The 25999-nt window shown below is 42.9% G+C and overlaps 1 protein-coding gene across 1 annotated transcript; it reads left to right on the top strand.

Annotated features, from left to right (window-relative positions):
• On the top strand, nt 1-24742 carry LOC118563032. The gene is made up of 11 exons (XM_036136610.1): nt 1-86; nt 354-629; nt 6113-6291; nt 8878-9044; nt 9179-10590; nt 10677-10816; nt 18839-18992; nt 19068-19142; nt 20017-20049; nt 22758-22826; nt 24686-24742. Exons 2-11 carry the CDS (start codon nt 471-473, stop codon nt 24740-24742), a joined length of 2445 nt encoding a protein of 814 aa, XP_035992503.1. The 5' UTR covers nt 1-86; nt 354-470.
• The last annotated feature ends 1257 nt before the right edge of the window (nt 24743-25999 follow it).

The following is a 25999-nucleotide window of genomic DNA, read 5'->3' as shown; positions in this document are numbered from 1 at the left end:
CCTGTTTGAGGCCTTCCAAACAAGAATAATCCTGTGGAAATATGCCATGCTGATGTATTTCTACTTTTGTCCTGGATCACCTGCAGGTAACTAGATATTTTCATGGACTTTTGATGAATAAAAATAACAGGATCTGTTTTATTGTGTGCTTCAGATTTAAAGTTTATTTAGCCCTGTTGCTGTTTTTCGCAACAAACCATAGTTGTTTTATTCCATTACCTTGCTTGTGTGTTTTAAAAAAATACATCTGAAGACGTATTTAATCTCTTAAGCCTGTCTAATTGTAACTAATAAGAATCCAGTTGTTTTGATGACGTTTGTTATTAAATAATGCTAATGAACTGTGCTTACAGCCTATCTGAGAGCCTCCTGGGAAATAACATTACACCACTTCTATTGAAACAAGTCAATCAGAGGCTATTTTAGTGCCTCTGAGAACCCCCAGCAACATTCGAAAGGGCAAGAAAAACATGGCGCCCCCTGTTGAAGATCATTACTGCAGCCAGTTCCAGCCCAACACCTTTGACCCCTCCCGCTGTAGGTCCTGCCTGCGGCCAAATCATATGCACCTCAGTACCACCGCTGCAGAATATGCAGATCCTACGGAATTGAACTATCTACACGAGTTGGTATGTGTGCCAGTTGTGAAAACAGCTTAGTTTACATTTCTTAAAGTAGGGTTGTGCAAAAAAACAAAGAACGCCCCTAGGTAAGGATAAGAAAGTAAATCAATTTATCAAACCTAATTACCTTACAATGTAACTTTTAGGACAACAGCGTCAAACAATATATTATCTACTGAGCCCCTCCTCTCTGTGTTAGTATCCCTTTTCAAATGAGTCCTTCTCAACAGAGCTCTATACAACTATTCACACCCCTTAAAATCTTTCCAAATTTTCTCACATTACAACTAAAAACTTTCAATGTATTTTAGTATGATTTTATTTGATAGACACAAATTAGTGGGAGGAAATGATAAATGGGTTATCTTTTACATTTATATTCTCCCCCTCAGTGTCACTACTTTGTAGAACAACCTTTTGCTGCAAGTCTTTTGGGGTGTCACTTTACCAGCTTTGCATATCTACAGACTGAAATGTTTTGTCATTCTTTTTTGCAAAATACCTTAACTTCAGTTAGACTGAAGAGCCTCTGTAAACAGCAATTTTCAAGTCTCTCCACATACTCTGATTAAGATTTAGGTTTGTGCTTTGATTGGGCCATTCCAGTTCTAAGAAATGTGCTTTGTTATGTTTTAGCTCTGGTTGTGTGTTTATGCTTATTTCCCCTCAGCCTCGAGTCTTTTACTGCCCCTAACAAGTTTTCTTACATGGTTGTCCTGAGTTTTTGCTCCATCTATCTTCCCATCAACTCAGCGCACCTCACCTCTCCCATCCCCACAGCATGATGCTGCTAACATTATGTTTTATGGTGGGGATGGTGAAAAATGCATGTACAAAATTGACTATACCTGAACATGAGGCATTTAAAAAGAAATGCTTTTTTTATTTGGTTTGGTGTGTTGCGGGAGGTGCCCTTCGGAACGGGGAATTGGAAGCACGAGGACCGTTGTGCGATGCAGCTGGAAAGAGGGGTGCAGCCCTTTACTGGGTGCCATAGTGTGTGACAAGCTAATACCAGCTAGCATGTTAGCTTATTAGACCAGGAGGTTTTATTCCAGAAGGGAACTTTACTGACCGTTGTATGTCACTCTCAAGCATGAGGCATTTAAAATAAACAAACAATGCTTAGTCTGGTGGCAGCGAGTAAATCCTGGTGGCCAGCCAAGCTTATAATACGGTGGGGGAAACCCAGCTTGTGTCAGGTAGGCACATGCTCAAACTTAACATTAGAGCCTCATGAGGGAGAGGCATATAAACAGTAGTTTGAAAAGAAAATAGAATTGGTGTCAAAACTGAACACAACCGCTGCGTTGTGGGAATTGTTTGGATTTAAACCAAATGACACCACTCGCTTAATATCTGAGCCGGTAGGTCGAGAGGATCTACTAGTGTTACTATACCATTATTGCATTAGTTGAAAAAAGGTCTCCAAATGACAATAATATGATTTGTCGCAATAATTCTTTGAAAAATTTATCGTCCAGCAAAATTTGTTATTGTGACAGGTCTACCCACGATTTTTACAAGAACCCTAAGATGCTGCTAAAGTCCTTAATGCCAGAGCTGCTGCACCAGATGCCACTTCCAGATTTACTGCATGGGCTCCTGTTACCTGAGCTTCTGCAAGGGTTGCTAAAGGGGTTCCTGGGTACCAAATTTCTGGTCACTCCTGACCCCAAGCTTCAGGACTCGTCAGACCTCAAGCATCAGGTCCATCTGACCCCAAGCTCCAAGTCACGTCTGACGCCCAGCTCCAGGTCATGTCTGATGCTCAGCTGCAGGACACATGCGGGTCACTCCTGTGAAGTTTTCATTTGAGTTGTTGATGCCTGCCAAGACCGTGCACCGTCGCTGACATCCTCATAGAGTCCTGCTACATTGCAGACGGCCTCCAGAAATCCTGCTGTGCCAGGAGGGTCCTCTGAGTCACCCGCCTGAGACCCTGCTATGCAAGGGAAGTCTTCCAGAAACCCTGCTATGCCGGAGAAGGCCTCCAAGGACCTTGCTACGCCTGAGAAGGCCTCCAGAGATTCTGCCTTGTCTAGGTCTGCCTCCAGGACGTCCGCCTGAACTCTTGCTTCGCCCATTTTCGGGTTGTTTGAGCTCTCGCCTTCCTTCCTAGGCCCCCTCCGGCCGGCCGGGGGCTGTTTCTGTCATGATCTAGGTTTTTGTTGGTTTGGACTTTTTGGACTGATTTTCCACTCCGTGCTCCACTCTTCTCAGCCACCATCCAATCAGCACTGAGCACCATAGTCAGCTCCACCTGCTGCAACTAATCAGTGTCAACTCTGCTCACCTGTCACTCTGCCTACACATACCGGCTTCATCCAACCACTCCCTGTCAGAACGTCTCGTCTTGTCCCGCTGCCTGCATGTATTGTTCCTCAGTGTTTTCTCATCTGTCTGTTTTTCCCTGGACCTGCTACTCTTTGTCTGGCTCGAATATCAGGTTCCCAGAGCACCATATATTACACAAAGAAAAGTCCCTCGATTAAGCCTTGTTTCCTCCGGAGGAGTGTGCACAAGCTTGACGTGTATGTTTAGCCTCGTTCCTAAAATGTGCTATACAAATAAACTTAACTTGAACTGCCATTAAATATCTACTGGCAGCACCGTGCTTAAGATTGATTTTCTTTGAACAGGGGTCCTCTCTTATTTCATAAGTCATTTGGTCCATACGTCATTTAAAACCACATTAAATGGAGTAGTGTACAAAGTTTGCTAAAAAAATGCTATTGAAGGAATTATACATCCTATTTGAGCTTTATGAGTTGATCTCCATTAATCACAAAAATAATTCAAGAAGAATTAAGTGATATGCCATGATATAAGAGCATGGGCATAAAAAGGTTTGCTTACGGGCACCAAAAAGAAGGGACAAAAATACTAACATGTAGGTATGAAATCAGGACTCGATGGGGCTAATAGACAGTTGAGCTCTTTTCCAAGTTCTTTTGGTGTAAATCGCTAAAACCTTTCTGGGACAAAACTAAAATGCCCAAATCTTGACTAGCTTAAGTGTAAAGCCCGAGTATGCTGGCAACCCAAAATTCAAGCCGCACACAGAGCTGAGCATTTTCTTTAACACAATTTATTTAAAATGATGAAGCTGACAGTAATGTCTGGTGATAACAGGAGACGATAGAACCAGGTGAACTATACGGGGTCACGCGGGGACAGACTTGACCAGATTATTCTGGCAGGAGCAGGCAGATGACCAGAGGATGCAGGCAGAAACAGATATGAGACCAGACGACGCAGGTAGAGCCAGACTTGACCAGGTGATGTTGACGGAGGCAGGAAGATGACCAGATGCAGGCGATGAGTCCCCAGCAAGGCAGAGCGAAACACAGAATCCCCGGAACCAACCTGAAGCAGGCAGCGCACACAAGCACTAGTGAAGAAAACTAGTGAGGGCATGGCAAGAGCAAGGTCCACGAGATCAGCAGGCTAAGTGACAACAAACGTTGGAGGAATGCACATGCAGGCAGTGAGAAGAACTGAAGAACAGCCATCCAATTATCTCAGAAATTGTATTGGAACGTTGTTGCATTTTCAGTCCAGTTACAATGGTTTGTTTTTGAACTGCTAGTATTACACACAATTTCTTGCTTTATTTGATCAATTACTGTAACTAAATAAAACACTAGAAATGTGATAACTTTGGTTTTGACTGCTCACATTTTATTGCTTTTTCAGATTCATTTTTAAAATCACAACATTTTCATTGGGTCAGGTTTTCAACAGTGGATGCTCCTTATGGGGAATTTATGGCATTCAATGTGATATATATATATATATATATATATATATAAATACTAGCATCTTTCAGACTTAATAGCCACTGATGAGGAAAATTCTAAGGTGACAAAAACTGTTCCAGCATTTGTTTTATATTACACCGGCCAATCACTAAGTTAAACCTACTGTGGACGGAGGCAGACAACGCACCAATGTGGCATTTGATTCTTTTATCATTAATTAATGAAAGCTTATTGCAGTCCCCGGGGAATAGATGGCAATCTGATATGCGCTGATGCAAACACATACCCTGCAGTAACACAACTGCACTGGTTAAAATAACCTGTACAGTAGAATATGCCAAGGAATCCTATAGGCCAAGTAATGACACTAAAAGAGACTGTTGTGTTTTCAGAAACAAAAGGGAATGGGTCTAACATTCATACACCTGGATCCAGAAAACCTAAAAGACCTGCAAAGTGTATTACCTATGTTAATGGAAGGTAGAGCGGATGATCGGATAAAGAAAAAGCTAAAAAGAAAAGTTCAAATTGGGCGGTGCTGGGAATGCAAAAGCACTAGAGCAATGAAATAATGATGAGCATGGACACAGACTAGCTTGAGTTACGTCCTGTGGAGTCTAAGTGTATTGCAGAACCCACTATAGTGAATGGAGAATTGAAGGTAGAAGGAACCAGGCTACAGAACCTTGACAGCAGATTTGACAAAGCGACCTTGAGCAGTCACAGTGAGTAAAATATTTCATGATAGACCTTATTTAGTATCCTACACAGACATGTGGGGAAATTATTTTTAAGGACTTGTTCTTTACAGGCACCAGGTTTTTAGCTAGGTCAAAGCAAGACAAGCTTATTTGTATAGCACAAATAAACAAGGCAATTCAAAATGCTGTACATGAACAGCATATAAGTAGCAAAAACGCGGGACAAGGAAAGTACATTGCAGTGGAATAAGAGACGCAGGTCAAGATGAGTTGGACTTCAAACGTAATCTAATGATGTTACAGTGAACTACAGCAGTTTAAACTGAACATTAATATCCAAAGGCAACCCTAAACAAATAGATTTTTAACCTTCATTTAAGAAGAACTCACAGTTTCAGCATCTTTACAGTCTTTGTGGAATTTGGTCCAGATAAGTGGAACTAAATGCTGCTTTTCAATGTTTGGTTGTGGTTCAGACTTGAGCCAGTAGACCTGAATGGTCTGGAAGGTTGATACACTGACAACAAGTTTGTAATGTATTTCAGTGATAAGCCATTCAGTGATTTATAGACTAACAGGAGTCTTTTAAAGTCTATTCTCTGCGGACCAGTGAACCAGTGTAAGGACTTTAGAACTGGGGTGATGTGCTCTGCTTTCTTAGTTTAAGTGAGGATACAGGCGGCAGCGTTCTGGATAAACTGCAGCTGTCTGATCCACTTTTTAGACAGACCTGTGAAAATATCGTAATCAATTTGACTAAAGATAAGCGCATGGTTTAGTTTTTCAATATCCTGCTGAGACACTTATTTTAATGTCACATGATGTACGTTTATTGTAAAATTGGCAAAATGGTCAAATAAACATTGTATGCTTTTTTCAAATTTTATAAAATCTAGTCACACTAAAAAAAATTATTCCAGCCAGGGTGTACAATTCATATTATTGGCTGGGTTAAAAACATTGTTTATTGTTTAATTTAACCTACCTTTCTGTGAATAATCTAGATGTTTCCTCTATGAACCAGGGTATAGCTGACACTAATGATCATGACGATGATTATGAGGATGATCCAGCACTGTCTGAAGTGACGACATGCGCTAGCAGTGATGACGTCAGTGGTGGTTGGACCTTTGAGTGGAATCTTGAACGCAGCTTGAGTCCTGAGTGGGAACTTGAGAATTGTGAACCTGAAATCCAACCTAGGTAACCCTATCATGCATTTCAATGTCCTGTTTTTAAATAACTGACCTACAGTCTATATCTTTTGTGGAACCCAAAGAGAAGTAAAAGTTATGTAAAAAATTTGACAATGGTAAATCATCAGAAGACCTTTCTCGCCTCTAATTTGGCCTGCACTCTATACAAATAAACTAAAAAACAAATCACAATACGGGAAAAAAATTTAAATAAAAATAAAAAGCGTTATAATACTTAGTTGAATTAGAGTGCTAACTCTTAAACTAATACTTTCAGGTTGACAGGGGGATTAGTGTGTAAAGGGGATGTCCCTTTACCATATAACGTAAGTGTCATGATCCACAGGTCTTTGATTATTTTTTTGTTTTAGTTACCTGGGGATTGTGGAGCCTTGTAAGTCTGACATTTTTAGTGTTGTTTATTAGTCTGTAGATTATGTTCCTTCCTCCTTGTTTTCCATCATTATTTAGCATTCTGCTTATTTTGGATTTCGTTTGTTATTGATTCAGTTAGATCAATGTTTTCCTGCCTATCTTCAGTTCAGTTATGGGATTTATTTTGTCACAGTCTGTTTATTCATTGTAATTTTTATATTATTGTTAGGTTCTGTTTTCCTCCTGTCTCTGTAATTTCATTGCACGTCCCCTCCTTCAGCTCATTTCCATATCATTCACCTGTGCTAATTGCTTTCACCTGCCTTCCCTTCTGTCCTCTGTCCTATCTAAACTGCCAGTTTGCGCTCATTGTTTGTCCTCAGTTATGCTTCCCTGTGTCTGGTGTCAGGCCCGCCTCTAAGTTTATTATTTTGTTAAATAAACTTTATTCAATCTAGTATCCAACTCCCAAGCTCTTGTCTGCTACAAACTCAACAAAGCTGACAGCAAGAAAAAATCTGGTTTCTGGGAAGAAACCAGAAGATTTCCGGTCATAATTGACTGATAAATGGAGCTGTTGATAATTTCATCCATCTTGACAAACTCTAATTCTCCCTGAAAAAAAGAATCCCCATGGCTTGGATCTACCGCCATTGTATTCTTTGTGAATATGGTGTTGTATTGGGATGCTTTTTGTATCTAACAAACCTTTTGGAAATGTGGCCTAAAAAGTTTGTTTTCATCTGATCATACCACATTATCAGTGTGCAAACTAATTTTAATGAGAGAGAGAGAAAGAGGGGTGAAAGAAGCCATCTTGGTCAAAAGAGAAAAGCCATCACTAAGCAGAGGGCGAGGATTGTGCTTCCAACTCCCCAGTGTTGACCACTCGGTCCTCTAACACATTCCAAAGAGTCTCATCATGATTCAGGTGACCAAGTACTCCACTCACACCAAGGAATTGCTTCTAATGACCCAGGACAGTGGCGGGTGGGTCATTTATATCTGACTTAGAATGCACCTAGGAGGATGGGCCTTCATGTCCTTAAAAACAGCGGTGCACCAACTGGAGGTTGCTCAAGTGTGAGCCACCAGACTTGACAAAAACTCCTGGATAGGTCTTGAAGCGTTTTCAGAAAGAACTTGACTAGTGTGAACAAAACGGCAACACAGAAACACAGGGAAACAGAGAGGCTATTGCATAATGAAATAGGATATTTATGCACATGGATAACGAGTTTTGCCCTAGAAAACAAAAAACAGCTGTTTTTACTCATTTATAAGGAACAGAAAGGACTATGTGAACCACTGTTCTCAAGAGCGCCCCTTCCGGGGCAAGAGCTGTTTTCCTAGGAGCAGGGTGGGGGTTTGTGGCAAGCCCTAACCGGATGTAGTCAGTGTGAGCCCAGGGTAACTCCACCCCATAATTACCATATTACGTTAATTTTGTTTACTGTAGAACCATTTTTCCAAACATGTTGATGACATAAAGAATCTAAATGCCAGCCTGAAATATAACATTGTTATATATCTATAATTACATTCTTGAGCTCAGATTATCTGTCAACCATCAGTACAGTATTGTAACCATGTATGGGTTAAGCTTAATAATGACACCAGGGTTGAAAAGCAGAGAAGCCACTTCCCTGACATTGAGCTAAAATTATGAAAATCACAGTTAGTCAACTGGGGAAAAAACAAGGATGCCTTTGTCTCCTTGGAAAACCTCCTTTGGACTTTCTAGCACCAGAGTCTATTAGGGGCCCTTATCTTCGATCAAAATAAAGTTGGAAATAAGGCTGGCTTCACACATCTGGATTTCAAAGCTGCACAGAGCTTTCTTCTTCAAAAGAATGAGGCGGGTGGAAGGAGAACTTGCCAAAACCCATTTAGAAAGTGCTCTCAGAAAGTAACGCCCAAGGATGTTACAGAGGAAAAAGAAAAGAGCCCAGTTTGATGTATGCACCTTGCTTTTATCTTGCGTGGGAGGAGCTCAGACTGCTGGAGCGTGTGCACAGCATAAGAGAGCAGCTGCAAAGTCTACTGGGATCTGGAGTCACAAATGTTTCTTTGTGCATAGATCCAACAAAGATTAAAACGTAAGAGCAGTTTAGTTCCTGTCAGCAAACATTTTGTCCATTCCATAGATGTGAAACAATGTTTATATTATTTGCTCATTTGTGTACTTAAAGACTAAGAAATGTGCTATTTTCTCTAGTTTTTCAAATCAATGGGAGTGTTCGGAAAGAAGAACATCCCTCAGCCCACGTTGCCCTCCTGCAGGCCAAACAGAAATGACCCGGCTGGACCCCTCTTCCCCAAAAGACACTGAAAACTCCTGGATGGATGAAAGGAGGGGTAGAGACATGTCCCACTGGGCTTCAGGTCTGTTATGCAGTACATCCCTCTTTACAAAGCATCTTTATGTTGAACTTGTTTTGTCACCCATGATATTTCTGCCATTGTTCCTTTGCACGCTACATATTAAGACAATGATGAAAGGCTTGGGTGATTTTCAGAGTCCAGTGGAGGCAGAGGAAAAGAAAGTGGCTACTTCTCCCCAGACAGAAGAGGTGACGGGGTGCAGCAGATGCAGGAGGACAACAAGCGTGCCTATCGCTATTATGAGAAGGGACATCCCCTGCCAAGCAACTATGTTCCCGAGCCCAAAGCCTGTGTCCCCTACAGGAACGTCAGCCTTGGACTGCCATCCCAAAGACGAAATCCAGAGACATATATGCAAGCAACTTGGAGAAGTGAGTCCCCACAGAGGTACACGTACCACTCCAACTTCAGACGAGGTACAGACTCTGAGAGGAACTCTCCAACACGTCACAGCTCTTTGAGTCCAGACCGCTACAGGTTACCTGAGTCTCCTGTGGGACCTCAAAGAGGGAGCTCCCTCTGTAGAAGTCAGGCACGGTCTCATGCCTCATTGCAGGGCTCTATCCATAATCAGTCAAACGGTGCTTCACGCCACACATCAGGAAGGTCCAGTCCTTCTGGCAGGAGGGGCTCCACAGCCTCTTACAATGCCTCGGCTCGCAGACGCACTGACTCATTTCTGTTACAGAGTGCTGAATATGAAGACCAAAAGATGTGCGGCGAAGAGTCGAGGAGTCCATCACGTGCTTCCAACAAACACAGTTTGGATTCTGAGAAACTCTACAGAAATCTTGAATTCATCTCTCGCCGTGGTTCTTCTGTAGTGAGGCAGACTTCATATGAAGGGTCTCAAGCATCTCCTCGAAGCAGAACAGCTGTGAGCAGTTTGGCCAACACTCTCTCCCACAACAGCCGTGAAGTGTCACCATCCAGGAATGACAACAGTCCACAGAGTCGCACCTCACTGAGAGAGTCTGACCCAAGAGACAACCGGCTGCGTCGATCCCAAGGATCCTGGCAGGGATCTTCACACTCTTTGCTCAATCCCCCATCATCACATGGTTCCTCTTTGTCAAGACTGGAGGGAGTAGGCTCCCAAACTCTAGGTGGATCACTTTCACACATGATTGTCACAGACTCTGATAAGGCTAATGAAGGGGTTGCTTCTTGGCACGGGTCATCCCACTCTATACACAACCGGCCCCCATCAAAAGCTTCCTCTTCATCGAGACAGAGAACAAACTCTCAGGTTCTTGGTGGATCGCCATCACACATTGCAGTTCCAGACTCTGACAAGGCTAACGAGGGAGATGGCTCCTGGCAGGGGTCTTCACACTCTTTACAAAGTCGCTTGCCCTCACAAGGTTCTTACTCATTAAGACAGTCAGAAGACTCCCAGGTTGGTGGATCACCCTCACATGCTGCGGCAGAAGACACTGTAGAGGCTAACAACATCAGCTCTGACAGAAGCAAGAGCAGTGTCAGGCGGGGAATGGATGCTTTGTTGCTCTCTGAACCCAAAAAGGCTGCAGCAGAACCCGAAGAGGTAAATACATCAGATTTTTTTGTCTCCACTGTATTAAAATTATTTTCAGCAAATGTTAATTGTGCATAAATCATTATGAATCCAAGACTGTGATGACCATAGACGACTACATTATGCTGGCTGACATACCCACGATCCAGGTGGAGTCAGAGGACGATTTTCAAGGGCTGAGACGGAGAAATGAGAGTCCCAGCCCCTGCAGGGACCAGAGAGAAAGATTATACAGGTAGGTTTCTTTTTTCTTCTTTTTTTCATCGCTAATAGTTGTGCGTAACTGGCTATGTATTTGCCACTGTCACACACAAATTTCCCCAATGTGAGACAATAAAGGAATTCTTGTTCTTAACATTGAACAACCTGTGACAATTGGAGCATGCTGACTTGATGGCTCATAGCGCAGAAATGGAATGACGCTCCATGCGTTTTTCATAGCGTTGCAGTCATAGTGGGATTGTATGTGACAGACCAACAAAAAGCAGTGCATAACTTGAAAGGGGATAGAAAAGGATACATGATTTGCAAGATTTTCTTCAAATTAAAAACTGAAATCTGCGTTGCACATTTATATTCACTCCCCTTAAAGGGTAATTCACATTCAGACCAATTTTTTTGACAATAAAATGCTAACATGGCTGTCTTACAATACTGTCTACATAGCCCGGTTTTATTTATCATACTAATCTTAACAAATATGTCGAGATTAGTACATATTTTCTGAAATCCTGCTTTTAAGTCTAAAATCGTGAGTGTGGCGCCCTCCGAGGGTTGTCTTTTCCCAGGGTCCGGGGTTAAGTCTGACATCACGGGTGAACTTCTGGGTCCACAACAGCTGTACATGACACTGTGGTTTATGCTTACGGTTAATTCTCAACCTTGTATTTATGCTTTACAATGTCAAACATTAACGTTGTATGTACTGTAATTAGCATATGCGACAGATTAGTTTATTGCTAATACGGCGAGTCAGCAGAAACTTAAACCTTAATATACAGAACTGTACAATTCAAAATTCCTGGTATAGTTTCCAATTAGCATTCACAGTAGTGGTTTTGTAACACGTACATACTCAGTCTTGTCAGCACAGGTGATAGCCCTCACAGCTTTGTGTGAAGAAGCTGTTTTTGAATCAGTTTTGGACTTGATGTTTCTGAAACGTTTACCTTATGTAAGAGGGGTAGACAGTGCATTGCCCGGGTGGGTGGGATCAGTGGCAATGTGTCTGGCCCTTCTCTGAACTTGTGCTGCATAAACCGAGTCCAGTTGTTGCACACAGCATCCCACAATCTCTTGTGCTGTCCTCACCACCTATGCTAAGTCCTTCCTCTCCTTCACTGTGCAGCTGCCATACCACACAGTTATGCTGAGACATAAAACACTTTCTATTGTGGCAGTGTAAAAGTTTTTTAACAGCTTGGTGGAAAGTCCAGTTGATTTCAGTTTCCTGAAGAAGAAGAAGAAGAAGAAGAAGAAGAAGAAGAAGAAGAAGACTTTTTGACTTTTAACAAAACTTTAATTACAAAACGCCAGACAATTAAACAATTGAGTTAAAACCAAGTGTCATTTACATAAAATTCTTAAATAAGAAGCTTGTTAAATTGAAGTTCTTTTCTTTCAGACACTTCACATAAAATCTTTTTAAAACCCCACAACTGCATAAAATCCTCCATGTTCTGCGTGGCTCTGTGGAAGTGAAACTCCAGCCTAATTCTGGCTTTAACGTTGCACTTCCACAGAGCCACAGCATCAAGGTGAGGTCCTCCCTGCAGTCTGTCTCTACGGGACAAATAAATAGCCATCTTCGCCTCGCTGATTAAAAAGTTTAAAAGTCTGGCCTTTGCCTTATTACTTTTATTTTGGCACACTCCTCCAATAAATAAAGAGGTAGTAAAAACAGTGCCAAAGAGACTAAAAACATTTGTTAAAAGGCTAAAAATGGTCTTTAGTCTGTTACAGTCCATAAAAACATGAAAAACGCTCTCAGACAGACTGCAGAAAGGACACTCATTTAAAACAGCCCGATTAATAACGGATAAAAAAGAGTTTGTGGCGATGGCACCGTGTAAAATCCTCCATTGGAGATCACCAGTTCTCTTTTTAATTGGAGGCTTATATAAAGTCCTCCACTGGGGTGCTCTACCAGCAAGTCTATCAGTCCATACACAGACTGCGCGGTTCTCGAAATGTCTTCGATTTATCACTTTGGAGCAAACTCTATAAACAGTTTTTTGGTCCATAGTGGTTAAAACCATCTTCTGTGGGTCCAGGCTGGAGAGCAGAGGTCCACTTCTCTCCGGGAACCCAGGATCCAGGATTAGGCCAGGAAAGGAGTCCTTCGGGTCTGGCTGGCTCTGTCCCTCACAGTAGTCACGGAGGAGGCTCCTCTCCTTGGCCGACATCTTTCCCCTCAGGAGGTCCAGGAAGCGCCGCACCAGCCTGGCAGACCGTACCCCCATCACGGAACCCATGGCCTCGACGTTGGAGAGGGACGGTCCTGCAGTCTCCACCAGCTGTCTCACGGTTGTTATCTTTGACCGGCGCAGCGCCTCCGACAGCCCTGGTCCAGCGCCGTCACACACGTCCAGCCTGGACCCACAGATTAAAGGCTCCTGTAAAAGCCAGTGCAGAGAGTTAGTCGTTTGGGATGGCTTTAAATTGAACAGGGTACATGATTTAAAAACACCCTGATAAAACCTCGGTAATCCCCTTAACTTTAAAAGATTTAAATCAGTTAAAAACAGAGCCGCATCCAGCCCCAGGTTATTTACACGTCTTAAAATACAGCTGGCCACGTCCCTCCACACTAAGTCAGAGGGCCCTGCCAGGTATTTCTGAACAAAACGTAATCTAAAAGCCACTGTTCTCCCGGCTAAGTGGACAAGGCCCTGGCCCCCCTCTTCTCTGGGTAAAAACAACACAGACTGTGGCACCCAATGAAAACCGTTCCAAAAAAAGTTAACCATTTTTGCTTGTATGTTGGCTAACAAACCAGACGGTGGGTCTAAACAGGAAAGTTTGTGCCACAGCTGAGATGCTACGAGGTTATTTAAAACCAAAACCCTTCCCCTGTACGACATGTGGGAGTGTAGCCATCTCCACTTTTCTAGTTTACATTCTATTTTCTGTTCCAAGTTTTCCCAGTTCTTTTTCTCAGTATTTTCATTGCCTAAAAACAGACCGAGATATTTAAAACCATCTTTTTTCCATAAAAGTCCCTGAGGGAGAACCGGGAGCCCATCACGCCATTCACCCACTGCCAGGCCTTCACTTTTTCCCCAGTTCACCCTCGCAGAAGATAAAACAGAGAACTTAGTTGTTATCTTGTTCAGTATGTCGACATCTTGCTGGTTTTTAGTAAAAACAACGACGTCATCAGCATAGGCAGATAAAACCACTCTACTATTAAAACCAGGTAAAACCAAACCATGAACAGTAGAACGTATCTTTTGAAGCAGGGGTTCCAGGGAGAGCGCGTAGAGCATCCCGGACATGGCGCAGCCTTGGCGAACACCTCTACGCACCCTAAAAGGAGCACACAGACCACCGTTAATCTTTAGCATACTCTCAATGCCACTGTACATCACCTGGATCTTGGCGATCAGACCAGCGGCGAACCCAAACCTCTCCATAGTTTTCCACAGGAAGCCGTGTTCGACGCGATCAAACGCCTTTTCTTGATCTAATGCGATCAAGCCCGTTCTTAAACCCAATGAACCGGAGACCTCCAAAACATCCCGAATTAGGTAGACGTTATCTACCATGGACCTGCCGGGGACGCAGTAGGTCTGGTCCCGGTGGATGACCTGCTCCATAGCTTCTCTCAGCCGCGTTGCCAAGGCTTTGGAGAGGATCTTGTAGTCGGTGCAGAGGAGAGACACAGGGCGCCAGTTCTTAATGTCCTGCAGGTTCCCTTTCTTGGGCAGGAGGGTGATGACTGCCCTGCGGCACGAAAGCGGGAGTGAACCAGCGGCCAAACTCTCATTATAGACCTCCAGTAGGTCTTCCGCCAGGATGTCCCAGTAGGCTTTGAAAAACTCTACTGTAAGACCATCGATGCCTGGGGCCTTCTGGCCCTGCATATTCAGGAGGGCTGTATGGAGCTCTTGTACCCCCAGGGGGCGCTCCAGCTGTACATTGGTCTCCTCAGAGACCTGGGGCAGCCCACCACAGAACTCCCCAAACAACTCCTCATTCTCCTTATACTCACTCTCAAACAGAGAGGAGTAAAACTCAACAGCCCTCCTCCTGATCTGGCCCGGTTCACTCACCTGCTGCCCTGTGTCAGATAGTAGGGAATGGATCACCTTCCTCTGCCCGCGCTTCCTCTCCAAGCTGAAAAAGAAGCTAGAGGGAGCATCCATCTCTGTGATGTTCTGAACCCGAGACCTGACCAACACGCCTTGGACTTTAGACTCCAGCAGGTTGGCTAAAACTAGCCTTTTGGATTTGAGAGCTTCAATATGCTCTCGATTTCCTGTGGACTCACTTAAATGTTCTAGTTCCACTATATTCATCTCCAGATCTCTGATAGATCTGGTGACGTCACGAGTGACATTAAGAGTATGCTGTTGACAAAGTTGTTTTATTTGAACTTTTCCATGGTCCCACCACTGCCTTAGACAAGTAAAATCACCCTTTCTTTGTCTAAAAACAGCCCAAAAATAACTTAAAGCTTCTCTAAAACTACGATCATGAGTTAAAGCCAGATTAAAATGCCAGTAGGCGCTTTTAGGTAAAATGTTTGTTATAAAAACATTCCCTAAAAGCAAAGAGTGGTCTGTAAAAGCTACTGGTAAAATCTGACATGCTTTAAACACATTAAAATGATATTTAAAACAATAAAAACGGTCAATACGTGCTAAAGAGAGGCGGTTTTCTTTACTGTGGGACCAAGTGTACTGTCTGGAGCCTGTGTGCATCCTCCTCCACACGTCCACCAGGCCGTGAGACGAGACAAGCTTCTGCATGGCTTGCTGGGAAGCTTGGTGAGGCTCTTTATGATTCCGGTCTAACAATTCGTTTTCTGTACAATTAAAATCCCCACCTAAAAAAACATAAACATCAGACCCGCAATCTCCCAACCTCTCCCCAATTTTCTCTAAAAAACGCTTCCTCTCTGCACCGACGTTAGGAGCATAAATATTGATAAAAACTACGGTAAAATGGTCAAACTGAGCTTTTACTAAAAGACACCTTCCCTGGACGATACTTTCTACATTAAAAGAGTTCGGGGTGAAAGCTGAGGAAAAGAGGAGGCCCACCCCAGAACTCTGGGAGGTGCCGTGGCTAAAAAAAACTTCTCCCTTCCATTCCTTGCGCCAGTCTGCTTCATTGTTAAGATCACTGTGCGTCTCTTGTAAAAATAAAACACTAATTCTTTTCTGTTTTGCTGTTTCATAAATCATGGTGCGTTTAACAGCCTCCCTAGCCCCGTTAACGTTTAAAGAAGCTATTTTAAAATTATCCATGTTGGGTAAAAAGCTAAAAAACAACACCACAATATAATACGCACAATAAAAATAATAAGTAGTTAGTGCTCATCATTATATTCAAAATTGTTTTCTCACTTTTCCCATAATTTTCTTTAGTCTAAAAACCTCCTGATCAGAAAACCCAGACTCTTCTTTTCTTCTAATATAATGTCTCGCAGAGAAATAAAATATTTTTAAATTGGGAAAATATTTTTCTACTTTTATCCCTCTTAATCCTTTTGTTTCTTGGAGAAAATGATTAAAAGATTCAACAGGATAACGTGCCTCTGCACTGCTACCCTGTGACAGAGACACCTCACTGCTGTCAGACAGTTCACCCTCACTGTCGCTGCTGTCTGACACACCTTTTCTCTCTGTGGTCAGCTTGCTGACCTGCTTACTGCTCTGAACAGCAGTCATCACATTTTTCCTTTTACTGCGCCTTTTTAAATTCATAGGCGCCTCCTGCTCCATCACCTGCTCTCCCTCGCCTTTCTCCTCCACAGGAGCCACCACAGGCTCCCCCACAGACTCCTCCACAGGAGCCACCACATGCTCCTCCACACTCACCTCCCCTCCACCTACCACCACCTCACCTTTCCCTCCCTGCTCTCCACACACACCAGTCACACCCTCCTGCTCTTCACACACGCCATCCTGCTCCATCTCACCCTGATTCTCCACTTCCTCACCAGTCACACAAGTTTCCCCACCACCACACACCACCGTGCTGCCCTCACTCACCACACAATCACTCCTTTGTGGATCAGATGTTTCATCCACATTTTTCTCCTCCACTAAACTCTCCTGCTGGTCTCCAGCGACCGGAGCCGACGCCACGGCTTCCTCCGCGGCTACGCTGGAGTTCCCCGCAGCGCCAGACTCCTCCACCGCGGCAGGAGCTCCAGCCTCGCCGGACACACCCACCTGCTCCCCGGCTGCCACAGGCTGCTGCTCCGCGGAGCTCGACGGAGCCGCCCCGGCTCTGTTTGGGCACGATTTTATCAAATGTCCCTCCTGTCCACAGCCGAAGCACTTCATGCCGGATGAGGTGGCGAACAAGACATAGTCAAATTCGTCCACTCTCACCCGGAAACGCAGGTTTAGCTCCTCGTCACGTTTGTTGAGGATCATGAAGAGTTGTCTCCGGTGGGAGACAACATGCTTCAGCAAAGGTGATTTACACCCCGACAGAATCTTTTTAACGGGGGAAACCACCTTTCCGTGACGAGAGAGCTCTTTAACGAGGAACTCGTCGCTAATGAACGGAGGGACATTCGATAGAATCACCCTGGTAGCGGGCTGCGTGAGCGGCGACACCTGAAGGAACGAGCCGTTCACAGAAATGCCCGACTCGACCAACAGGTTCGCCTGCTCAACCCGCTCAACAAACAATACCGCGGCTCCGTTCATTCGAGCCGCGGACTTGATGGAACCATGTCCAATCACCTCACCCACCGCCAAACAAACGTCCTCCACGCTGCACGGAGACCCGGCACCCACCTTGATGCCGTTCCTCCGTGTCAGCGCGGAGAAGACGCCGGAACCACCACCCGCCACCATGGCGTTCAAGACGCCGACCTGCCGCCGGGCAAAACCCGACGGCCACCAAACCCCACAAACCCCACCAAAAAACCCTAACAACCAAAATAAAACAACTATATACACAATATTTACACTCACCCAGTGAAAAAGGACAGAAAAAAGTAAGAAAAACCACTCAAACAGAGTTTTCTCACGCGCTCTCTCTTCCGCTCCTTCACTCACACTCCTCCCACACGAAGAAGAAGAAGAAGAAGAAGAAGAAGAAGAAGAGTTGTTGTTGGGCCTTCTTCACCAGGTGGGAGGGTGTTCTCAGTCCAGGAGAGGTCAGAGGAGATGTAAATGCCCAGTAGCCTAATGCTGTCCACATGCTCCACCACCTCCTCCTGTATGCAGAGTGCAGCATGTTTATTCTTCGTGGACCACCTGTAGTCCATTATTATCTCCTTGGTTTTGCTGGTGTTCAAGATGAGGTTGTTCCTGGAGAACCACTGTGTCAGATTATGGACCTCCTCTCTGTAGTGGGTCTCATCATTGTTGGAGATGAGACCCAACACATTGGTCATGGTCACCATTGTATTTGTGGAGTGGACATCAGAACAGTAATGAGTGAACAGGGTGAAGAGAGCAGGACTGAAGACTCAACCCAGCAGTGTTCCAGTGTTGAGGATCAGTGGGCTATATATGTGCATCTCCCTATCCTCACCAACCTGGAGCCTGTTGTTGAGGAAGTCACTGATCCAGGAGCAGAGAGGCGTGGATAATCCCAGGTTGTGGAGCTTCAGACCCAGCATGTCTGTGAGTCAGAGCTGTGTGAAAGGCTAACAAGACGGCATCCTCCATGGAGCGATTCTCCCTGTCGGTAAACTGCAGGCTGTCCAGGCCAACAGGGATGGCATCGTTGGTGTGTATCAGGAGGATCCTCTTAAAGCACTTTATGATGACCGGCGTCAGAGCAACAGGTCAGTAGCTGTTGAGGCAGGTGATGGTTGTTTTTTTGGGGACAGGCACGATGATGGATGATTTCAGGTGCAAACAGCAGGGGAAACTTAGCCCGACTAGCCCACTTATACTGGCTATCCTTGTTTGTATTCCTCTGTCACATAAATTCCCAGTGAAATTAAATTACATTTGTAGTTGTATTGTAACAAAATGTGAAAAGCAAATAATTTTGAACTAGACTATGTAAGTATGTAGTGTGTAAAATCATATATGTATGTTTCTGTATTTTTCTGAAGGCATCAAGCTGAGGCTGACATCAATAGTCTAAGACTAGAGCCAGATGAGAGGAGGAGGGGCAGAGAGAGAGGAAGAGACAGACGAGAAAAATGTCGGGACCTTGACACTGTACGATTGTCTAGGAGACAATCCGCCACTTCTCTTCACATGCAGGTAAGATTCTGCAAATGTCTTTGTTAAAAAATGTTGAAACAGCCTGTGGAAATCTTGTTTTCCTTTCTAATTAAGACCTCAGATCAAAGTGGAAAACACAGATCTTTGAGAGTGAAGGATCAAGCTTTCCCTGAGCGCCCTTATACACAGGTGAGCAGTTTCAGTGCATCCAGAAACTCGACTCCAGATGACACATGTTCAGAGGAAAATGGGTCATTTTTGCTTCTGTTTTCATCCATCATGTTGATGTTTATTCCATTTGTTTTACCAACTCTATGAAGCTCATTGCAGGGGGGAAAGACCCTACTCAGCAGTCTGTTTCGGGGCAGCATGTGCATACGATTAATCGTCTTTCTTAATAAATTCAAGAATAGCCTTAAAGAGTTGTTGCTAAAGAAGTTTTGTTTCCCTAGAGAAGTGAAGTAAAAAGTTATCTGCACTTTTCAAAACTGCTGATTCAGAATGTAACTGCTGGATATAAAAAGCTGTGGCCACATATCTGCTGTGTTACTGCAGAGGATGATAAAGTGGGTCGCAATATTTCAAAGAACATATCTGTCTGAAATATAAAGAGAAATGGTATGACCACACTTTGTGGCTTCCTCTTCCTCTTGCTTAGCACGCATTACGTTTCTCCTAAGTTCTGTTTCTCTGTCATTGTCTCATGCTACTCGACACAACTTATTGGATGGTGAGTATTTGTTCTAACACCTTTAAAAGCCTCTGGTTGCTTTTAGAGTGTTTGTAAAAACGTTTCACAATTTCCTCTTTCTCGTCCTGTCCAGAGTGATTATCAGGGTTCACGGAAACTACACATCTTCCTGTTTTATGTTCTCATTCTGCAAGACTGTTTTAATTTCTCACCTTCATGCATGTATCAGACTACTGTAGCAATGTCAGTTGTCTACTTGACAATTTCCGCTTCCTTTAGTTTCACAATCAAAGACAGACAGAAACCATAGCAGAGTGCTTTCTAACCGTCTGTAATGCTCCGACTACAGTTGGTGTTATTTGCCATCTGAAGGGCTGGATGTCAAGGCTGGACGAACAAGGCAAGGTAAGTACATTTTCAACTGTTGTTCTAGCTAGTATTTTTGCTGTAGACACTGTTAAAGAACCTGAAAGACAGTTTGAACCCAGACAAGATGAGAAACTGTTTTCAGTAGGCCTGATTCAGACAACAGACCACAATTGTAAAGCCTGGTTTTCGTGTGATTTAAGCAGAGGGTAAAAATAAGGTTCTGCACTAATGCAGACATCATGAGCACAAGTAACATATTCATTTTGGGATTTTTATAATGGATTTAAAACTTTAGTTTTTTTACTAACAGATATAAAGTGACTTCTTTAATAGGGTTGGGTTCAGTGCCATTCTGGGTTGATGTACGTCTGTTTTATCTGTTCCAAAATCTATTTTAAAGTCTGCTTGGGATCATGGAGTGCAGAATTTGAAACTGATCTGGTTCATCAGGCAATATTCATAATACCACCACCCAACACACATACACACATATAAACACCAGCATTCCCCTGACCACACAACTGATTTGCGTCATATGATGCAAGCTAAACCATGTTTAGCCTCCAGAATTTCTTTCTTTCTGATAGGCTGTGGTCCCTGAGCATGATAAATGTGGCTGCCATAGATGTTATAATTACAAGTCAGCTACCGAATATCTATTTTTCTTTTGTTCTGACCATCAAGCACACACGCCCTGGATTTATTTCTACTTCTGATCGTTATATAATAGCTAGCACGATAGGTCACTATCAGAATAAAAATAGTTTGAAAAGAAATGTCAAACTCACCCCTGTGTTAAATAGAGTCTCTTTCACTCATTATGCTGGATTAAGTCCCTGCCTATCCTTAAAGCATCCACTGTGGTCAAACATGCCAGTGTGCTTTATTAGCGTTAAAGTTTTACTGACAATAAAACACCGTATAAGTTAAGGCAACTGCATCTGCTGTCACTTCACCCGATGCTGACCATGAACCCCCTGGGGAAGTTTGAGAAGAACGGTCTGCTGCTGCCACCTGGCTGGTATGGCATTGTACCAGGCACTGACAGCCCTGCATGTACTGTGGCTGCCTCGGGTAGCAAAATAACGTCATAAGCAGCGCCGGTAGCTAGCAATTGTGTGGGTAAAGTTTTATTTACATCATATGACCCAATCAGCCAATACATTTTTAGAAAGAATAATTTTCGCTCTCTCAAGGAGAATGAAACTGCTGCCATACACTACCACACATTTAACAGACTGTAACTCTTTCTATCGAAGAGTTACAATTTTATTTGTATAACCATGATCAAAAATGTATTCTACGTGTTTGATGATCAAAAAGAAGTAGGGGCTGGGTGCGCTCGTGGCGCAGCGGGTAGTGCAACCCATATACAGAGGCCTTGGTCCTTGACGCGGTCGACCCAGGTTCGAATCTGGCCCGCGGTCCTTTGCCGCATGTCTCTCCCCCCCTTCCACCCCCCCTTCCTGTCAGCCTACTTTCATAAAAAAGCAAGCCACTAGAGCCACGACAAAGCCCCCCCACAAAAAAAAGTAAGTAGGGCTGCGGGCCTACTGGTTCTGTGGTCCTTGTTTGGGATCCTTATTCTACTGGAACACCAAACTATGTCAAAGTTTAAACCATCTACTGTTGCTGTTGATTTAAGGTGCAGCTAAATGTGAAGCTAGCTCTCATCTTTCATTATGAATGAATGAATGAATGAATGAAAACTTTATTGTCATTGTCACAAGAACAACGAAATTTAAAAAGTGCCATCGATCCGTGCATATGTTTAAAAAAAACCAATAATAAATAATCTCTGTCCCTCAATTTACACACAATATAAGAAATAAATAACAAATAACTGATAAAAAACTAAAAGAATTAAAAATAGCACATTCTTACACACATTATTCCACAAACCTGAGTAATTCACACTGGCACTGAAACCCCGTTAGCATGATACTACTAACACCATGCTTGATAGTTGAAAAATTGTTCTAAGTTTGAAAGCCTCACTTCAAGTCTTCCAAACGTTCTTCTTGTCATATTGTTTAAATATCTCAAGTCTTGTCTTAATTGGCCATAAATTTGTTCCTCAGAAGACATAAATACCTCGGTGTTCAGCTGAATAACAGAATAGACGGGACACATGGCAGTGAAGCCATCTGCGAGAGGGGACAGAGCAGACTGTACTTCTTTAGGAAGCTTTGGTCATTTGGTGTTTTGCAGCAAGATGCTGCACATCGTCCTTAAATCTGTTGTGGAGAGTGTGATATCTTCTGCAATCATCTGCTGGGTAAAGCATCAAAGCCAGAGACCCAAAACCCAGATAGAGAAGGCTGGTTTCTGTTCTGGGGACTGCTCTGGCATACAATAAAAGCGTTACAACTTTTTTGTTTGGAATGGGCAAAGCAATATCAACATTTATCTTGTAAAAAGGTCATATCAGTGCCAGGAAACCAATCAATTTAAATGGGCTCGAGAAAGATAAGAAGTGAGGTCAATATCTTGTCAGAATTATGCAAGAGCCTTGTTGATGGGTACAAAATGGATGTGGTTCCTCTACCACTTAAGTTACATTTAATTAAATATTGTTTTGGGTGGTATGTCAATTTTTGAGATTGTATGTATGATATTGCCCCTGTGTGGTTTACAGAAAATCCACAATTTATTATGACAAGTTTGTTGGGACTTAAAAGCAAAGTGGGAGGATCATGTTACCAAGTAATATTAAAGATTCTGCATCTATTTATTTCCAACAGTGGGTGAAGCACTGGTTTGTTCTTGATGACACTTCGCTGAGATACTACAGAGACTCAGAGGCTGAGGAGGTATGAACAGATGTGTCGCCAACACTTACAGCATCTTGCAAAAGTATTCATGCCCCACAAAATTTCTCTCCCTTTTATTACATCGCAACCACAAATGATAATGTTTTTAATGGGATTTTTTTAATAGTGTAACACAAAGTTGAACATATTTGTAAATTTGTAAAACAGTCTGGGTTTTTTTCAAGATATTTCTAACAAAAAAAATAATGTGGTCATACCTGTGCATTAAGACCCCTTCACTGTGATATCCTGGAATAAAATCTAGTGCAACCAGCTGCATTCACAAGTCACTACTTTGAAAAAAGGAGTCCACTCTGTGTGTAATTTAATTTAGTTTAAATGGAGCCGTTCTGTGATGGCCGCAGAGGTTTGTTATGAATATTAGTGAACAAACAGCATCATGAAGACCAAATAACACACCAGACACACCATGGGGGAAGTTGAGTTTAAAGCAGGGTAGTTTATAAAATAAACTTAATACTAAGAAGTTATGTAAGAGTGGTGAGAAGACCCTATATTGTTGGAGAAAGCCATAAGCCATAAGTCTGTGTGGAGTTTATCACATGCCATGTAGATGACAAGCAACATGTAAAAAGGTGCTGTGGTTAGACTAAGTTAAAATAGTTGGCTTTCATGCAAACTGCTGTTTTTGGTGAAAACATAACACTGCACATAACCCTGAACAAAGCATCCAACAGTGTAGCGTGATTGTGGACAACAACTATTCTAAACATGCAGGCTCGCTGAAAAGATTTGAAGCAAAGCATACGTATATACAGTATGCATTAGAATGGTCTAGTCCAAGTCCCAACCTAGATTTATTTTAGAATGTGGGCAACACTTGAAAATTGACGTTCTTAGATGCTTTCCTTCCAATCGGACAAATTTGAGTTAGGGAAAAGGGGCAAAAAGGTTCTGTCTTTAGATTTCTAAAGATGGTACAGCCACACTGCAAAAGAACTGTAAGTACAGTAGTAGTTCTAAAAACCATCAACTCAAGTGAGTCTTGGTTCAGTAGAAATTAAGCATAGATGAGTCATGCTGCATTGTTGTGGACAAATCTTCTGCAATGACATCAGTGTTTTATCTGTGGCTCAAACAATTTTAGACTTTTTTTACATAATAAATTATAGTTACAAACATTTCATAAGACTTAAAGCTTTGAGGCTGTAACTAAATTAAAAGGTTCTACAGATAAATGTTCTGGTTTTTCAGAGACCTGCTTACTCAACGTTCCCCAGTGGCTCCTATAAAACCGGACTATGTTTTTTTTCTGCAGTTTTTAATCAAATAATTCAACCAATTCACTGTTTGCCCAATCAGGAATAAGTGAGTGAAGCATAAGCTTGAAGACAACCCTGCACGATTCCAACAGAGCATAGTAATCCCAGACCCTGGATAATGATTTTTAAAACCTTTTCACATAACTACCTTACCCATTTTAAATTGTATTGTACTCATTTCTTTTTATGCACTGCTTTACACGTTTGAGCTTTCTATTTAAGCCAAAGCATAAAAGTGTCTGTGATTCCACTGTAGTTCCTCTGATTTCCCTTAAGGCACAATGGAGGACATTGTGCATGGATGGTGCTATAAAAAAATAAGCTTCCCTTGCCTTACAAAGTATGAACTCTTGGGTTGAATAATGCATGTCACAACACTTTTTTGTGCCACCTCATGTTTAACTTTACCATGCAGAATCCATATAAAATTAAATTTGTGGTTGTAATGTGAACAAAAGCTTTAGGGGAATAAATACTTTTGGTAGGTTTAAATCTCTGCAGTAATTATTAGTTTAAGATAATCTTTGGGTTGTAGACTCGTTTGACTAAAGATGATCTTTTTTACTAATGCTGCAGTCAGATGATCTGGATGGAGAGATCGATCTGATCCTATGCAAACGTGTCAGACTGTGATCTAGAGAAGAACTATGGGCTTCAAATCCAGTTAGTTTTTCAGTGCAGCATTGCTATGCTCGTGTTTTAAAGCATTTTTATCAGATCAATGGGCAGTCATTAAGATGTACCCTTCCGCAGTTCACAGATAGGTCACGTGTTGTAGCTGCTTCCTGTTTAACTGTACGTGTGTTTTGACTCTCCGTCAGACAAAAGGAGCTGTGTTCACCTTCTCTGCAGTAACATCCAAAATTCGCCAGAACTGGGTGAAGTTACTGAGGCAGGCCATCCAGAACAACACACAGTGAGTTCCCACCTTGGGATGAATTGAAGAGTTCTTTATCTTAATGTACACCTGAAATGGAAATGTTAAGCAAAAAGGGGAAGAAACATTCCTCTTATTGTGGGGGGCAGTGAATCAGGCTGACAATTAGAACAATTCCCTTTGCAGGAACTTCTTAACTGTAGACAAGAAAGGGATGCAGCTCAAAGAACAATAAAAAATGTTGTGCAGGAATAAGGGGTGCTTTTTTTACGTTGGATAAACTTACTCAACTGCTTTCGTGAACATAAAATAAAGGGACGGTTCAGTATTTTTCAAGTGATTTTCTGTTCAGCTTTTAAGCAGTAACTGTCCTCTAGGATGGAAATGCTATTCATGTTCTGTTCTTAGTGCATAACACACGGGAAGATTGGTTGGTTGTTCTCCAGAGAAGCCCCCTCTTGTCTTGTCGGCGATGTGTAACTCTCTACTCTCACGTATTCCCTCCTGTTCTGACCTCAGCCAATCAGACTCCAGCAGTGAGAAAGAGAACCCCCGCTCCCGGAGACTGGTCGTCAAGCCAACCGCCCGATCGGTTTCCCCTGCGAGGACTCAAGCTATGAACCTGCAACTTCTATCTACAACGCTGTAGCGGCAAACACCAACAGGACCCACAGTAGAAGGTGATCCAGGAGAGACCTGTCTCCGGCCACTCAGAGGGAGCAAGGGAGGCTGGGACCGTGAGCAAGCAAAGAGACTGAAAGAGGAACAAGTGGTTTGAGGAGGGTCCCTCTCAATGAGATGAGCAGCAGGTGGGACTCCATGGAGCTGGAGAAAGGGGAGTGATCCAGTCCCTGTTACTGAACCATTGACCTGAAGTCAACAAGAAATGGACAGAATTCGAGACGTCATTTAGGGACACAGGCGCCCAGTCTCCCTTTGAGCCCAGGCCTATCAGTCAAGTGCTCCAGATGGGTCAGAGTCTGTAGTTAATTCTCAACTTATCAACCAAACCC

The sequence above is a fragment of the Fundulus heteroclitus genome, chromosome 5 (assembly GCF_011125445.2).
Source record: "Fundulus heteroclitus isolate FHET01 chromosome 5, MU-UCD_Fhet_4.1, whole genome shotgun sequence".
In the NCBI taxonomy this organism is placed as follows: domain Eukaryota; kingdom Metazoa; phylum Chordata; class Actinopteri; order Cyprinodontiformes; family Fundulidae; genus Fundulus; species Fundulus heteroclitus.
Note: the sequence above shows the minus strand (reverse complement) of the source record. Positions and strands in the feature narration are given on the sequence as shown.

Excerpts from the sequence above, each read along its gene's own strand:
- LOC118563032 (XM_036136610.1), top strand. The coding sequence starts at position 471 with ATGGCGCCCCCTGTTGAAGATCATTACTGCAGCCAGTTCCAGCCCAAC. Across the intron at positions 6,292-8,877 it reads GAACCTGAAATCCAACCTAG|TTTTTCAAATCAATGGGAGT; the intron begins GTAACCCTATCA and ends TATTTTCTCTAG. Across the intron at positions 18,993-19,067 it reads CCACTTCTCTTCACATGCAG|ACCTCAGATCAAAGTGGAAA; the intron begins GTAAGATTCTGC and ends TTTCTAATTAAG.